The 17,364-nt window shown below is 42.6% G+C and overlaps 1 protein-coding gene across 3 annotated transcripts; it reads left to right on the plus strand.

Moving 5' to 3' along the window:
* The first annotated feature begins 881 nt into the window (after positions 1 to 881).
* MSL3 (MSL complex subunit 3) lies at positions 882 to 17,112 on the plus strand. Of its 3 annotated transcripts, none has more exons than XM_041742072.1 (13): positions 882 to 1,028; positions 2,241 to 2,323; positions 2,721 to 2,816; positions 3,269 to 3,369; positions 3,929 to 4,014; positions 4,685 to 4,807; positions 5,592 to 5,752; positions 6,535 to 6,693; positions 8,371 to 8,633; positions 9,300 to 9,409; positions 13,490 to 13,589; positions 14,036 to 14,120; positions 16,307 to 17,112. In XM_041742072.1, exons 1-13 carry the CDS (start codon positions 927 to 929, stop codon positions 16,404 to 16,406), a joined length of 1,569 nt encoding a protein of 522 aa, XP_041598006.1. In that variant the 5' UTR covers positions 882 to 926; the 3' UTR covers positions 16,407 to 17,112. The 3 variants fall into 3 exon arrangements, with proteins under 3 accessions (XP_041598006.1, XP_041598005.1, XP_041598007.1); XM_041742071.1 differs by lacking the exon at positions 882 to 1,028 and adding an exon at positions 1,079 to 1,372; XM_041742073.1 differs by lacking the exons at positions 882 to 1,028; positions 2,241 to 2,323; positions 2,721 to 2,816; positions 3,269 to 3,369 and having other exon boundaries at positions 3,948 to 4,030.
* The last annotated feature ends 252 nt before the right edge of the window (positions 17,113 to 17,364 follow it).

A 17,364-nucleotide genomic window follows, 5' to 3' on the forward strand; every position in this document is an offset into this window, starting at 1 on the left:
GAGCGTGGAGAGCTGGCAGTTCAGGACATCAAAGCCTCAAAAGCTGGTTTCTAGGCCAGTGTTAATCCAGTCACTACACTATTGAAACACTTTGTATCCCTCAAAAGAAAGCAAAAAAAAAAAAAAAAAAAAAACAAGTCAGCACCCTCTTTCCGGTCTTGGAGGTTTGCTCTTCAAGAGTCTCCCAGCACTTGCCATTTGTTCATAAAATCTCCTGAGCCCCTGGAAGGCGCAGGGACGTCCTAGGACCAGTCTCACAGTACTTTCCCCCTTAGGGGAGTTTTCAGTGCCTTGCAGCGGAGCTTGAGCAGTGCTGGGGGCTGAAGCTCCAGACTGGAAGCCGAGACTCAACACGTTAACGACTGGTTAAGGATCTATCCGCCTCACTCCCGGGGCTCACCCGCTGTCACTGGAGGGCTCCCGGCCTGCCCCCTGCCCGTGCCAGCCCAGGTGTGCCCAGGGCCTTCGTCATTTCCCCGCCACCCTTCGGCCGTGTAGACCCGACTCCAGCCCGACGTCCTCCTGGCGCAGCCGTGCTGAGATGGCCTAGGCCCCGCCGCCGGTGCCACCGCAGCCAGGAGCTCTCCGGGTGCCGGCCAGCGCCACACCTTTCCCAGGCGCGGGAGGGGCCCTTGTGCAGGACGCCCACGGCCACTGGTCGCCTTCCCGGCCCGCGGCCTTGGCCGAGCCCCGGGGGACTCGCGGAGACGCGCGCGGCGGGCGCGCGCGCCCGGCGGCTCCGAGGTCCGGCCACTCCGCGGGGCGGGCCGAGGCGGGACTGAGGGCGGGGCGGCCACTGCCTCCGCCATTCCCCGATCCCTCCCCCCCACCCCCGCCACTGCGCGCCACCTCCCCGCCCCCACCCCCCTCCCCCACCGCGCGCGCTCCGCCCGCCCCGGAGCCTCGCCCTCCGCCACGATGAGCAAATGAGCGCGAGCGAGGGCATGAAATTTAAATTCCACTCAGGGGAGAAAGTGCTGTGCTTCGAGCCTGACCCCACCAAGGCGCGAGTGCTGTACGATGCCAAGGTGCCGCCGCGGAGGGACAGGGAGGCGGCGCGGGCGGGGGGCCCCGGGACGGGCGGCGATTGCGGATGCGGGTGCGGCCGGCGGCGTGGAGCAGGGAAGTGGCGGGGCCCGGCGCTCCATGCCGGCGGCTCCTCGGCTCGCGCCGCGCCGTGCGTGCAGCAGGGGGCGCTCGCGGGACGCCGCGCGGGGGAGGCGGGGCGCGGGCGCTTCCGTTTCCGCCGGTTGCGGGGCCACGCACGCGCCCTCGGAAACTTGGCGGCGGGCAGTGTGGCGAGGCTGCGGCCGCGACGTCTCCTGGCGGGGGCGACGCCACTGAGGGCTGCGCTCTTGGAGGTCGCTTGCCGGTGCGTGCTAAGTCTGCCGCCGCGGTGCGCGGTCCTCAGCGGCAGCGCCACACTTCTGGCCGGCGACTGGCCACGTCACTGCTCTGCGGCACCAATCGCAGCCGGGCCAGGCCGCCCGGAGGCCGCGACCTTCCACCCGAGGGCAGTGTTGAGCCGCCGCTTTCGGCCCTGCGGCCTTGGAGCCTTTAGGTCTTCAGACCCCGAGTGGCGCCCGTTGCCCATCCAAGTTTCGGGGACTGACAGGAGGTAGAGGGTAACTGAGTCGAGAATATAGCTCCTGGGGTCTGGATGACGAATAGAACCCCCGGGGCCCCAGATGCTTCTGGGCGACTCTGTCCTCAGGGGGACCCCAGAGCGTCTGGGGTTTGCAAGTTTTAGGGCTCCGCTCCCGCAGCCTGTGGCTGTTTCCTGTCCCACCTCCTTCCCCGCCTCGACCCTCCCTGGGGGTGGCACACCCCACCGTTTGCCCCAGGTGTTCCCTCAAGGGACCCCGCCAGCCGTCCTGGCCCCGACGCGGTTGACCTAGGGCGACTACAACTCCCAGAGGTCTCAGGGCTGCAGCTCCCTTGTCTGGCCTGGACTCTCTTCGTTAGTGACAAATCGGTCGGCCAATGGCTTCGGAAGCTGAACTCAGTCTCTGTATCAGAGACCAATCGCGAGGCAGTTGGAGGGATGTTTCCTATTTTGAGGCATCCACTCAGGAAAAAAAATGGAATTGAAAGGAAAAATGTTTCAACCCAGCTTTCAGTCTAAAAAAGGAGAGAATGCTTTCTTTTCTTTAAAAAGAGATCTATGACCTAGTTTTTCTGATCTGCTTCCACTATTTCTGTATGATCTGTCATTTGTGGACAATATTTCCTGGTTTCAGATTGTCGATGTTATTGTTGGGAAAGACGAAAAAGGCAGAAAGATCCCAGAATATCTGATCCATTTTAATGGTTGGAACAGAAGGTGAGTGTACTTGTTACACGGGATTGAAAATTGATCATCTTTCAACACAGGAACATTGCAAAGTTATTTAAGTTTTAGAAGCACTTGTAGAAAAAGCTTCACTTCCTGTTTTCTGCTCTTTTATCAAACCTTGCCTATTCTGAAGAATGATTACTTTTAATTCAATTATATTTGAATTCTCTATGAGTAAGTCTGGAAACCCTGGTTGTTTCTGTGTCTGCATGAGTTCCTTTTTAGTTTATCTGCTTTTTGTGATTTTAAAATGTTTACATAGTTTTCTAAAACAGAAGTACTTCTGGGACATTTCTGTTTCTGTGAGGTGCTTTTAGTGTTTGTTTCATATCGAATGAAAATACTGAATTTTACTTACATCCTTTTCCCTTTTTTGTTTGATTAGCTGGGATAGATGGGCAGCTGAAGATCATGTCCTTCGTGACACCGATGAAAATCGGAGATTACAGCGTAAATTGGCAAGAAAAGCTGTAGCTCGCCTGTAAGAACACAAAAATCATGACATGAATGTTATTCAGTGTCTTCTCTCTTGTGGGCACTTGACGGAATGAGCACTGGGTGTTATTCTATATGTTGGCAAATTGAACACCAATAAAAAATAAATTTATAAAAAAATAAAAATAAAAACCTCCCAAGTTGAGAAAAGAATGTCTTCTCTCTTATTGTTTACAGTTTTTAAAATATAAAAGTAAAAATATGACAAACATGGCTTGTTAACTTTGTTTAAAGTGTGTTAGTGAAGAATTGTTTTCTAAATGCTGTATTTTTAGAGCAGTTGCTGTATAATCTTCTTACGTGGCAATTAACATTTATGTTCTAGGATTTAATTATTTTTAGGTTCTTAGACATCACTGTTGTTGTATGTCGTTTGTACTTCAAGATCCTGATCAGTCAGCATCAAAATTTATTTTAGTTGTGCATATTTTCTTTCAGGAGAAGCACAGGAAGAAAGAAGAAGCGCTGCAGGTTGCCTGGAGTAGACTCTGTCTTAAAAAGCCTCCCTGTTGAAGAAAAAGATGAAAATGATGAAAACTGTGAGTGCTTGACTTCATTTTCTCTGGCTAAAACAACTTTCACCTAATCCTTTTACACCACAAGATTGAGGGGGAGGATTCATTGCAATTACAGACAGGGAAAAAAAAAAAAACCAAAAATGTTACATGTAACATTTGCAACTTTTGTTTTTGACAAAGTATCAATCAGGCCAACTGTAATACCTCAGCAGTCTTGGTCATGACCACTGCCTTTTCAGCCAGTGTCTTTATTTGTACTAACTCCTCATGTTTTCTTCTTGGCACTTCCCAAGCCTTGGCCCCAGTTATGAAGGCAACAGAGAACCATAGAATCCTAGGTGACTAAATGCTTTCAGATCATTAACTTGTGTGGATTTTGCCTTCATTGAAATTGATGTTACAATTCTCAAAATAAATTGCTATTCTGAAAGGTACAGTATTTGTGTTCAGCATTTAGAATATATGCAGGACCACAGTTGTTGCCAGTAGTAGGACACATGCTCTACCTTAAAGAATTATAATTGTAAACATTAGGAAGGTATATGATGCTGGTTTACCTGATAGTTTTTGTTTTCCCTAGCAATAAGCAGTTCCTCTGATGACAGTAGTGAAGAAAAGGATGAAGAAATAAGTGAAGAAAGTGATATTGAAGAAAAGCCGGAAGTGGTATAAAGTTTCTATTGTAAAAACACTGTTTTTGGCATATATTTAGTGGTAAAATTATGTGATAAAATTCTCCAGTTGCGGATCATTTTGTAAAAATGCATTTTTTGACCATATATTGTAAAGTTGCACTTGATCTTTAAAGGAAAATAACAAAAAAAATAAATAAAAATAAAAATTTAAAAATTTAAAAAATTTAAAAATAAAGGAAAATAACCCCCAAAAATAAAAAACAAAAAAAATAAAATAACCCTGATTTATATAGTTCTCATATTAACGTCTTGGTGGCTCTTATTACCCATAAAGTACTTTCACAAATCCTAGTTCTCTCCTTCTTTCCATTGACGTCATGAGCTTTATTTTTATAATGGTGATTGGTTTTTAAATCTTGTATATCAGAGTCTGGCATCTTCTGCCTGCCTTCAAAGTTAGTATAAATCTCATTTGTAGACTTAAAAGGAGGAGAAACAAAATTAGCATTTGCAACACGGTTGGTGCCCTGAAATTTGTTACCTTTTGGCCTTTAATGCACTTTTCTGTGGGACATGTGACCTCACTGTTGAGGATTAACTGGGTTTGTCTCATAGTAGGCTCTCATGTGTTAGTCTGTATCCTTTGGATATTGACCTTTCTACCGTTACAAGTAGTTAAAAATGAAATTGTGATGTTGCAGAAGGAAGAACCTGAGCTGCACACAAAAAGGGAAATGGAAGAAAGAACAATAACTATAGAAATCCCTGAAGTTCTGAAAAAGAAGCTTGAGGATGATTGTTACTATATCAACAGGAGGAAACGGGTATGCAGAGAGAATACATAAGACATAGATTTGTAATAGAGCTTTCATTTAGCTACATTTTACAGTCACAGACTCAAACAATCGAGAGCCTTGTAAGAATGAAATTCATATCTTAAGTTTTGTACTGAGTTCAGGTTCTAGAGTCCTCTGACAATAATGCCCTGCCACTGACTGAATTAAGGCATGCATAGTCTTTCCCAACCTTGGCGGTCCATTAGAATCCTCTGGGGCACTTTATTAAACTCCTTATGCCTGGGCTTCATTCGAGAGGTTAAGACACAGGGCACCTGGGTGACTCAGTCTGTTAAGTGTCCCAACACTTGAGTTTCAGCTCAGGTCATGATATCCAGCCCCGTTTCAGGCTGGGCACTCAGTGAGGAGTCTGCTTAAGATTCTCCCTCTCCCTCTTCTGCTCCTACCCACATGTTCACTCTCTCTCCCTCTCTCTCTTTCAAATAAATAAATATTTTAAAATAGAGATTAGGATGTAATTGATCTGCCATGGAGGCTGATTGTGGACATGGTCTCCCCAGGTGGCTGTACTTGATTATTAAGATGTGACTCACTGCTTATATTTATTTTTAAAATTTATACTGTGATCTTCATGGGGATAGGATTAGTAAATGCAATCAAAGAACTTCAAAGCATATTTATTTAAAAGATTCTCTTCAAACAGAATTGGCTTCAGAGTTGAAAAATCTACATAGCTAAGAGCACTGTTCTTTGGACTATATGGTCTATACAATGAAATGCATGCATCCAATGTCTGTATTTTTATTAACAGTTAGTGAAACTTCCATGCCAGACCAACATCATAACTATTTTGGAGTCCTACGTGAAGCATTTTGCTATCAATGCAGCCTTTTCAGCCAATGAAAGGCCTCGTCACCATCATGCTATGCCACATGCCAATATGAATGTGCATTATATCCCAGCAGAAAAGAAGTGAGTTGGTGGGTGGGAGGGATTGATGTCTCAGTGGCTCTTTGTGTATTAGAGAAATGACTTCCGTTTAGAATAGGTGACACACTTGTTGCTGTACTATGAAATTCATTTAATGTATTACTCAACTTATAAATAATTCATTTAATAACAAATTTAATATCAAAATATTGTCCCTTTTTCAAAGTGCTCAATAACTATTTAGGTATCTGGTCTGGATATATTAAGTGTATGCACTGCCTAAACACCAAGACCAGTTTTATTCAGTGATACAGTATAGGGAGGTAACTTTGTCCTTGAGAAGCACCAGAATGGGCAAATCCAATTTTATCAAAGCTTGCTAACAAACAGGTTTTTATTCAATCAGGATAATTGTGTTAATAGCCTTTCTTGTGCATGTGACCCAGCTGGATTGGAGTCAGACAGGTAGATTGTTTGATTCAAAACAAATATTGGGAGTAGTTCATCAGATCTGACTCCTTTGGCTCCCAGTAATTGGGATCTGTCCATCTTCAGCAAAGGCTGCTTGGGCTCCTCGTGTGGCACTGAATGTTTTCATTTGTGTTCAGCGTGGTAAATTAAAATTACTAGTGTGCTTTTTTCACTTTATATTATAGATCAATGTTTCCATTTAATTTTTTGTTGCCAGCATCTACAAACTCCCTGTATTCTTTACGTGTAGATGCAAGGTATAGCGTTTAAAACTCTGCCTTATTGAAAACGTGCAACTTCATTATGACATTTTGGAAAGCATTTATTACATCTCTAATCTTTTATTCTCCTAGCGTTGACCTTTGTAAGGAGATGGTGGATGGATTAAGAATAACCTTTGATTACACGCTCCCACTGGTTTTACTGTATCCATATGAACAAGTTCAATATAAAAAGGTCACTTCATCCAAGTTTTTTCTTCCCATTAAGGAAAGTGCCACAAACACTAACAGGTAAGTTAGACTGCCTGCAGTTTAACTGTCAGATATCAGCAATCAAATAGTTGACTCTGTCTTTGAAGGTTTCCATTTAATGCTATGGGACCAACAGATTTGGAGGAAGAGATTGAAAAGTGGAGTTTTTTTCCTGGGTAAGCTAAGTCATTCACTTTCACATGGCTCTGAAAGATTTTACCAGGTGAAGATTCCAGTGTGAGAATTTGGTTGGATTTTGAGGAGCTAACCTGTCTTTCCAAAGACAAATGTGAAGAAGGCACAGGCTGAGAAGAGGGCAAAAGGTGTGGATTTGAAGGTAGCTCCTTCACTTACTGGTTGTGTGACTCACGGAGATGCCTTGTGAGCCTCTTTCTTTTGCCTCTGTACAATGGAAAGAGCATCTGCCTCCTTGGGTAGTTTATTAAATTAGAAAGTTCATGAAGGGCTGGCTACCTTTTGCCTTCAAAGGTTAGTTCCTTTCTTGCTCTGCTTTGTCACTAGTTTCTTTTCCTCAGTCACCAAGCATGCCCAAATCTCTATTGTTTAGCTGAGGCATGAGGGGCAGAAATCCAACCTGAAGTCTATACCTTCACCTGTATGTACTACTTCCCTGTCTTACTATATTTTTTCCTGTGAGAGTGGCCTGGTATCATGATTTCCACTTCTTCATCTGCTCTTGCCTACTTTACGATCTGCCTTTGTCTGCCACTGCTGCTGCTAACTCTGCTCCCCGAGAGAGGATATTAACAACTTCCTGCTTGCTACATGCCATGCTTTGGCCGTCTTGCCCCTCCATCCCCGTCTCCCTTCCCAGCTCCTTGCTCCTGGTTCTCTGTCTGCCTCATGATCATCTCTTTTCAGCCCGCCAGACTGTCCCATTGGTTTTACCCTATGTGAGTGGCCTGTGCAACTCACTGGGGACCATTGTTGATATCCCCATGCCCTACTCCAAACCTCAATGTTGCCAACCTCCAGAGTGGACTGTTTGTTCCACAAAGCTGGCTGATGATTGTGGCTTTTCTTTCTAGTCTTGTGAGTAGTTACAATGTGGTGAGATAACATAGTATCCTTACTCTCTGTATTAAAAAAAAAATGCACTGAAGTATAGTTGATAAAGTGTTCCATTACTTTCAGGTGCACAACTCAGCATTGCACAATTCTAAATGTTATGCTATGCTACTCACCCCATGTGTAGCTACTGTAGTCTTATTCTCCTGACCAGAGTTTCCCAACCTTGGCCCTATTGGTGTTTTGAACGAGATCATTCTTTGTGGTGGGGCTGTCCTGTGCATTGTAGGTTGTTGAGCAGCAGCCCTGGCCTCTATGCACTAGTTGCCAGTAGTACTTTGCCAGTTGTGACAACCAAAACAGCACTGTCTCCAGATAGTGCCACTGTCCCCTGGCAGAGCAAAGTGACTACCAATTGAGAACCATTGCTATAAAATAAATACAAAAGGGGTATCGCAGTCTTTAATGCCAACATGCCTTGCAGAGTTATCAACAGGATTTAAATGATTGAGTATGTCTGGCTACTCCTTAAGGGAACATTGTTTTGCCACGTTTGAAAGTAAAAGTTTATAACCTGGGGTCAAGAGGATTTTCTGTTCTGTCTGAAGGAGGACATTTAAGAACTGCTCCAGGTTTTGCTGAAGTTCTGTGGGCCAGGTGTCTGTACTGCTGTCTTCTCTTCTGTAGGAACCAGGAGGAGCTCTCTCCAAGCCCACCTTTGTTGAATCCATCCACACCACAGTCCACGGAGAGTCAGCCCACCACAGGTGAACCAGCCACCCCCAAAAGGCGCAAAGCTGAACCGGAAGCCTTGCAGTCTCTGAGGCGGTCCACACGCCACTCTGCCAACTGTGACAGGCTGTCAGAGAGCAGTGCCTCGCCTCAGCCCAAGCGCCGGCAGCAGGACACGTCCGCCAGCATGCCAAAGCTTTTCCTGCACCTGGAAAAGAGTAGGTCCATTCTCAGGTGCGAGAAAGCCATTCACTCTGTGCTTGGCCTGTGCCAGCCAACGCTTTCCTGAAAGGAAACCAGCTGACAAAAGGGGCCAGGACAGGACTGGGGACAAGTGCATGGTTATACTCAGATTCACCCAGTGAGCTTGTGAAATCCACTTAGGAGTTTGGCTCCAACCGAGGCTCACAAGCATTTTCCATGTGGCCTGGAGACAGAGCAGTAACCACACCTTCAGCTCTGCAGTTGGATGCTTCGCACCTGCTGGTTGAGTTCTGTGTCATGGGTCCAGTAGCAGGAGCTTCCCATTCCCTCCCCCAGCCCTAACCTGTCACTTTGCTTGGCAACCACTTGTTACTTCTGGTCCCTATGGATTTGTCTCCTCTAGGCATCAGTTCCTATCAGTAGAACTACACAGTAAGTGGTCTTTTGCCTGTGGCCTCTTTCACGTAGCATAAGGTTTTCAAGGTTCATCATGTTGTAACATGTATCAGTACTTATTTCCTTTTTGTTATCCAAATAATCCAGATACTGTCTTTTAGGATAAGAAGCCTTATTGTTAAAGATTAATAACTTTTCTGCTATTTGTAACTGTCTTCTAGCCATCTTTAAGTCAGTTGCTATGTGATTTAAAAGGGAATAATTACCATCTTTTCCTTTTGAAGAGACACCTGTGCATAGCAGATCATCCTCGCCTGTTCCTCTGACCCCTAGCAAGGAAGGGAGTGCAGTGTTTGCTGGCTTCGAAGGCAGAAGAACTAATGAAATAAACGAGGTGAGGTAAAGCATTGGTGTTGCTGGTCATCCCCAGGGAGTCCTTCCTTCTATGGTTGCTTAAGTCCTGTGGGCAGAAATCAGGTTTCCTTAGAAACACTATGTTGCTCTTGCTGTGGATATTAACAAAATGTTTCATGTGATGATGTTTAATACTGGTTTTGGTTTCTAAAATGAGAAAATCATTAGGATTCCAGTCTTGTGCTTATGGTTGTTTTAAAAGTGAGCACAAGTATTGAAATATATGAGTGTTTCCATTTTATGGAACAGCGGTCAGCACACTTGTTCTGCAGAGGTCCAGAGAATAAATAATGTAGGCTTTGTGGGCCACATAGTCTCCTTCAAGACTACTCAATTCCAAAAGCATCCTCAGACACTAGGTAAATGAATGGACATGCTGTGTTCCAATAAAACTTTATGGACACTGAAATTTGAGTATCAGATAACTTTCATGATATGAAATACGGTCTTTCTTTTGGTGTTTTTTTTCAACCATTTAAAAAAATAAAATTCCTTGTTAATGGTAATAGTTGTAACCCATCCCTTTGAGGGCATACAGCATGTCAGCATTGTGCCAGGCACTTGACCTAAATCACCTCAGATTTTCTAGGACAACTTTGCCACCAGGTTTCCATTTAATAAATGGGGAAACTTTTCATTTAAAAATTCTGTTTTGAGGTGCCTGGGTGGCTCAGTGGTTGAGCATCTACCTTCGGCTCAGGGCATGATCCTGGGGTCCTGGGATTGAGTCCCACATTGGGCTCCCCATGGCGAGCCAGCTTTTCCCTCTGCCTGTGTCTTTGCCGTTCTGTGTCTCTCATGAATAAATAAAATCTTTAAAAATAAAAAATAAAAATAAATAAAAATTCTGTTTTGGGGGCACCTGGGTGGCTCAGTTGGTTGGGTGTCTGCATTTGGCTCAGGTCATGATCCCAGGGTACTTGGGATGGAGCCCCACATCTGGGGTTGGGGGTGGGTCCCTGCTCTGCGGGGAATCTGCTTCTTCCTCTCCCTCTGCCACTCCCCTTGCTTGTGTGCTCACTCGCTCTCGTTCTCTCTCTCTCAACCAAATAAATACAATCCTTAGTAAAACTGAAAATTCTATTTTTAAGTCAAGTTAACTGATGTGTAGGTAGTGAGTGTTTCAAGGTTCAGGAGATGACTTAGTCTGCTAGGATATTATGTGAATCTCACCTAAGAGGTAGGATTTCCTTGTTTCTGTGCATAGGGGAGATGGCTATATGAGGGAGAGACAACATTTAATGATGAGGGTTGGCAAACTTTTTCTGTAAAGGGGCAGATTGTAAATAATTTCAGGGTTGTGTACCATATAGTCTCTTTTTGAGATTATCCAGCTCTGCTGTAGCATGAGAGAGGTATAGACCACTTATAAATGAATGGATATGGCCATGTGCTCCCAAAATTTATTCATGGGCACTAGTAAATTGAATTTCATATGATTTTCACGTTATGAAATATTTTTCATGGGATTTTTTTAACTTTATTTATTTATTGATTGATTGATTGAGAGAGAGAAAGAGAAAGAAGGAGCAGAGGGAGAGGCCGACACAGGGAACCCGACATGATGCTTGATCCCAGGACTCCAGGATCATGACCTGAGCTGAAGGCAGATGCTTAAATGACTGAGCCACCCAGGCACTCCTATTCATGTGATTTTTTTTAACCATTTAAAAATATAACAATCATTTTTAGCACAAAGGGATTGGGCTGTATTTGGCAGAAGGTCTTAGTTGGCTGACCTGTAATAGAAAAGCTAGAAAATTTGTTTTATAATGACACAAAGGGTAGGTTAGGAAATTCCTAGCAGGAGCAGTCCCTAATGCCCTGTTTTTCAGACAAGACCCTGCAGGTACTACTAGGGGAGTCCTGTTTCTTTTAAAAGGCACGTGAATATTCGGGCAAAAACCCTTCCCACCCAGGTCAGCAGTGCGAGCCCACCATCTAGTGGTTATAGGGTACAGCTGCAAGCTCTAGTAGAATAGCGTTTTTAGTAAATGGTTGGAGGGTGCAATAGGCTCTTAACAGTGACTCATGAGAACTTACTGAATTCCACCTTCATGAGCGCATCTGTCTCAGTGTATTTTAGTAAAAGCTCTGCATCTGAATCACCTGAGACACACTGCCAATTTTGTTCACTGACTTCCTGCATCAGGGTAGGGCCTGGATGCATACATTTCTATTGAGATTCACAGGTGGTTGTCTGCACACCCCAGTTGATAATCCCTCTGTTAGAAACCTGTTTTCCCCCCATGAAATTTATCTTTGGTAAATAGAAGGTGATATACTGCATTGAAATGCAGTGTTGAGTGAGTGAGGTGGACTGGCCTGCTAACTAGCCAAATGACCTGCTTTGGGGGTGCCTGGGTGGCTCAGTGGTTGAGCATCTGCCTTTGGCTCAGGGCATGATCCCGGAGTCCTGAGATCGAGTCTCACATCGGGCTCCCCAGAGGGAGCCTGCTTCTCCCTCTGCCTGTGTCTCTGCCTCTCTCTCTCTGTATCTTTCATGAATAAATAAAATCTTTTAAAAAAAAATCCGAATGACCTGCTTTTGTACACATCTGTGTTTCATGGTTCCAATGATTGCAGATTCCCCTACATTAACTTCAGATATCAGTGTCAAAACAGTTTCCAAGCTTCAGTTGTGTACACCACAGATTGAGGTGCTGGGCATGGAATAAAGATGTTGAAACCAAATCCCTACCCGCAAGAATCTACACCACAGATGGGTAGGGTGGGTGAGGCCAGGGCTGAAGCAGGGCTGAAGCTTGGCCCTCCAGCATGGAGCCATACAGAACCATGGTGAGACTTAATAGCTTCTACAATTTCATTTTGTTTAATTGAGGACATCATCCCTTTCTGGGGTGGTTTTGGCATCCTTCTGCTTTGTCTTGTAGAAGATTTCCTTTGGCCTTACTATTTCCAGACTAAACTTGACAGATCCCAAAAGGCAAAGCAGCAACTCAGTAAAATAGTCCAATAATTTGCTGAAGTATTTCTGTGGAGGCTCATCAAAGGGCTTCTAAATACAACTCTCAACTTTAACAAAAGCCCAAAATCTACCCACAGTTCTAAAATTGAGAAAGAAGGAAAATCAGTTACCAGAGTTAAAGTCTATTTTCATTTGATTCAATGGTTTAGTTTCCAGAGTGAATCAAATATATCAGGAAATTAGGGAATCTTAAAACAATGGTAATATTACTCAAAACATGTTTGAGTTACTTTTTCCTATTTCATTCTCTAATATATTTAGCGTGATTTCCAATAAAGGAAAAGAGACAAAATGACCAGAACAGTTACAGCTAATTTATAGGTAATAGCTGTTGAGAATTAGGAAATCAAATATTTCCTTAATCTAATTTTAAGTCTCCCCTCCCCCTACACACATACTTTATTTTTATAAGCTTGGGCTTATTTTGAAGGAGAGCTATATTTTTTCCTCTACATACAGTTTGTTATAACTTACGTGATTAGAAGTGTCTCCATGTTGCCAAGGAAGGTGGATCCTCATGTGATCGATTTAAAAGGCAAAAATGTTTTGAAAAAATCATAGCAAGAAACAATAAGATACATGTTAATATATAATCTATATGGAAAACATACCTTTATCCTCCCAAACCAGCCAAATCATAATTCCACCAATAAGAAATGGACATTTAACATTTTGGTATATACTTCTTGGTAGTTTTTCTATGTATTTACATAGTAGTTATATACATGACATTGTGTATTTTTTCCAAGTGTCATATTGAACTTAGTTATTTTGTAGCTTGGTTCTCTTCACCATAATGCCTTATACTCCTATATACCGAGATCATGGGAAAGTTAGAGAGGTGGCTTTGGAAATTCTACATTGGTTTGTTGTTACTGTTTACTCCTATTTTATGGTCCAGCTGTGAAACAACTCCTGAGTTGACAGAAGGACAGGAAGCTGGACAGTGAGAATGTGACACTCGATTTGAGACTGAGAACCTCAAAGTATTTCTGCTGGGATTCCAAATTTTGAAATATCTCAGTAACAGTGTTAAGATATAATAACAAATTCAATTCGTGCTTTTCTCAGGTCCTTTCCTGGAAACTCGTACCCGACAGTTATCCCCCGGGTGACCAGCCACCTCCACCTTCTTACATTTATGGGGCACAACACTTGCTACGATTGTTTGGTAAGAAATCCTGGTCCCTGCTTTCTTCTTCCTTTTTTTCTCCCCCCTACTTTGGGCTTTTTTTAATTTATTTTTTCAGTAGTCTCTACACCCATTGTGGGACTCAGATTTACAACCCTGATATCAAGAGCTACAATTTTCTGACTGAGACAGCCAGGCACCCCTCCACTTTGACGTTAGCACCCCTGTTAGTTTATGCACATCTTGTGGTAATTTTGAGAGTCTAAGAAAAATCAGTGAAGAATGACCTCTTAAAAGGAACTTGAATGAATCTTAAATTTCATAAAAATTGTGTTTGTACCACTATACTGTGTTCAGTAAGAGTTTTTGGTTATAATGGAGATATTAATTTCAGTTTGAATAGGATAAGCAAGGACCCTCAGTATGTCCTGCTCATTGCCAGAGTCTGCTGATAATAAGTGGCTTGGGTTTTATTTTTAATGCAGTGAAACTTCCAGAAATCCTTGGAAAGATGTCCTTTTCTGAGAAGAATCTGAAGGCTTTACTGAAGCACTTTGATCTCTTTCTTAGGTATTTTAATTTTTTGTGAAAACTTATCTCTGCTGCTTTATGTATGACTTTTCTGAACTTCTCCATAACAGATGTGGAAGCTAGCTCTGTGGTATTTTAAATAGTAGCAGTATTTATTAGCTAAGTATGACTGGTTCTAACCGTAATTGTAACATTGGGGTTTTTTAGCTGTTTTTTTTTTTTTTCTGTAACTTACCTGGTTTCTGAGTCAAGAATATTCTTGTATAGAGGTAAAAAAAAATTTTACGTCACTAGAAGAATCCAGTTGAGTAACCATGTGAATAAAAAATTAATTTTTTACAGAAGTGATTGAGATTGATAATAATTTAGTTTTACATTTTTTATTTAGAAGTGCCTTAAGTATTAGACTTTTCTTTGTTGCATGTACATAAACTAACCTAAACATTAGCATTTACAGGTTGGATTTTTGTGTTTAGAGTTAAGATAAATGACCAGTAGTCCACGCTGACAGTTTGTAAACTCAGAGAAAGGTATTGTTTCCTTCATCTGACAGAGCCAGTTATTAAATCTTAGGATCATTTGCCCTGAGTCCCTGCCCCCTATTCTTTGCACCATGCTACGGGCCCCAGACTCACTTCTCACTTGTGCTTGTGGCCCAGCTCTCTCCCATCCAGGTGTCTATTGACCACTTCCTCTCCTTGGTGTTCAAGGCTGCTCATCACCCTGCCTTACTCAGCTCATTTATCTACCCGATATTGTCTTTTCCTTCTCTTTAGGGGGGTACCTTTTCCTTAGAGTCAGGCTCCCACCTGCAAGAGCTAATCAAGTAGGATTTATCAGTGTGGAAATCATTTTTTGGAGTTTTTAAGGGCTATTTTTATGTAGACATTTTGAATAAAGTGTCCATGAGTGAAATTAGACTTTATTACTCCTTATTAGAAACACATATGAAAAATATACTCTTCATTTCCAACCTCCCCTCAAACGCACAATTTTATTTGGCATAAAGATTGTGTAGGCCAAAATCTGATAATGCCGATAAAATATGAAGAGTAGCTGTGAGTTAGCATTAGGAGAGTCTGCTGATGTTGAGGTATGCCCAATACAAAATTGAGTTTTAAGGATTAACTTGGAAAGATTTACAAATACAGTAGTTGGTTTAGAAAATGTATCCAAAGACACTGACTAGAGAATCATTGGCTCAATAATCACCTTAAAAATGGCACAATGGGAAGAAGAAAAAGGGTTAGCTCTCGAATGAACTTTTACTCGGTTTTTACTAAAGGAAGGTATTAGGTTATCTTTACATTTTTAGGAATTTGGACAGGTGGAAAGAGGCTGGGGGGAACAACCATGAAACTAATTATCTTACTGGTTAATATGGCCCATGTGAGAATATTTTAGCCCCCTGTGGCGAGGTCTTTGACACTTCAGATACAAGATAGCATCTGCATAACTGAACTTTTGAATGACTGGCCTTATTGTAACATCCATCATCTGACATGAGTCAGCCTTGTTACGAGTTTTGCTACTATAAGCTGAGACTGTAACACCTTTTGGAATGCCCAATTAGGACCCAAATACTCTTTACTATTTATACTATTCAATTTTGGTTTAGCTTAGCCTGTAGAAAGTATTGGAAATTTCTCAAGTGACATTTGTTGAGTTTATAAGGTTTTTTATTTAAAAAATATTTTTAAAATATTTTATTTATTTGAAAGAGAGCATGAGCTTGCGGGGGTGGGTGGGTAGTGGCAGAGTGCAGAGGGAGAAGCAGGCTCCCTGCTGAGCTGGGAGCCCAACTTGGGGCTCGATCCATGACCTGAGAAGGAGGCAGATGCTTAACCGACTGGGTCCCCCAGGAACCCCGAGTTTGTAGTTTTTTCTAGTTTGTTTTTATAACAGGAAAATGCAATAGTCTTCAGAGCCCATTTTTGCACCAAGTGTTTGTATAATGAAGCCTGCCACCTAGTGGAATTTAGGTTCTATTTTTATTTGTACACTTGATAGTGAAAAGATCCTGATGAAATGGTAATTAATAAATGGTAGAAGCCATAAATGCGCAAAGCAAGTGATCAGCATATAGAAATCAAGATTATATTCATTTTTTTCTTTCAAATACTAAAAAAGAGTGAAATGTTAGAGTGGTTGCCAGTTAAAATCTTGCTTGCTGGTGTTCGGTCCTCACTGTAAGGATCATCAGGGCTGTTTTCTTCTTTTCCCAGGTTTTTGGCTGAATACCATGACGACTTCTTCCCAGAGTCTGCCTATGTCGCTGCCTGTGAGGCGCACTACAGCACCAAGAACCCCAGGGCAATTTATTGAAGTTTTGGTGGTTCTGGAAGAACAACTTCTCTGTCTAGCTTTGTGCTCTAGGGTTCCCAGTGAATATTTAGGGAGATGGTGGACCTTCTTTACAGAGCTGACATGACACCCACCCTGGGGGCTCTGACCGAGGTGGGCCCATTTGTTTGAGTTGCTTACGTACTGTAGTTATTTCTGTTAAGGTTTACTTCCTAGGTGCCTGAACGGCCTCCAGCATGTGACCCTTGCCACCATTCATGTCATCTGTGACAGCAGGAAAAGAACAGCTGTGTTCACCGTGAAGCGTTAATGAGAATATGTGTAGGTCAGGCTGTTTCAGTAGCTGTTGGAGTTATTCGTTAGCAATAACCACATTTTTTTAGTTATTTGTTAGCATTAAGCAAAATTGTTTTCCAAATTGTTTTCATTCTTGTGATGAGGCTCAGCAACTCTGTCCAACAAATTTTAGTTTTGCTTAGAAATTGCAAAGTAGTCCCAAAAGATTTTAGAGGGAACTGATAATGATGGCAAAAGAAAATTTGCAGTCACACATTTGCTTGTTACAGTTCCTTTTCTCCAAAAATCTTATTTTTGGTAATCTAAATAAAGTGTTGCCTCTCTTGTTTGAGATTTTACAGCTATACTTTGTTGTGTAATGTTATGGTTCCCTTTCTGTAAAACCTTATTTTTGGTGATCTAAATAAAGTATTGCCCATCTTGTTGCAAAGAACCAGGAGTTTTCACTCTGGCCTTGTCCTGTTTCTTTGTTGCAGAGGAACAGTGAGAATATCTGTTGACTCATAACTTTTTTTTTGTTTTATTTCGTTTTAACTTTTATGCCTTTTTTTTTTTTTTTTTTTTTTGCTAAGGCCTTTTGTTTTCTATCCCTCTTTCATTTTGCCCCACTTGGTGGCTTGACCAGAAGGTGGCTAGTGGGAGTCGGTGCAGTTTTTTTTGCTATCTTGCTGCTGCCCTCTGA

This window comes from Vulpes lagopus, chromosome X (assembly GCF_018345385.1).
Source record: "Vulpes lagopus strain Blue_001 chromosome X, ASM1834538v1, whole genome shotgun sequence".
NCBI lineage: Eukaryota > Metazoa > Chordata > Mammalia > Carnivora > Canidae > Vulpes > Vulpes lagopus.

Excerpts from the sequence above, each read along its gene's own strand:
- MSL3 (XM_041742071.1), top strand. The coding sequence starts at position 1,094 with ATGCGGGTGCGGCCGGCGGCGTGGAGCAGGGAAGTGGCGGGGCCCGGC. Across the intron at positions 1,373-2,240 it reads CTCTTGGAGGTCGCTTGCCG|ATTGTCGATGTTATTGTTGG; the intron begins GTGCGTGCTAAG and ends TCCTGGTTTCAG. Across the intron at positions 2,817-3,268 it reads AGAAAAGCTGTAGCTCGCCT|GAGAAGCACAGGAAGAAAGA; the intron begins GTAAGAACACAA and ends ATTTTCTTTCAG.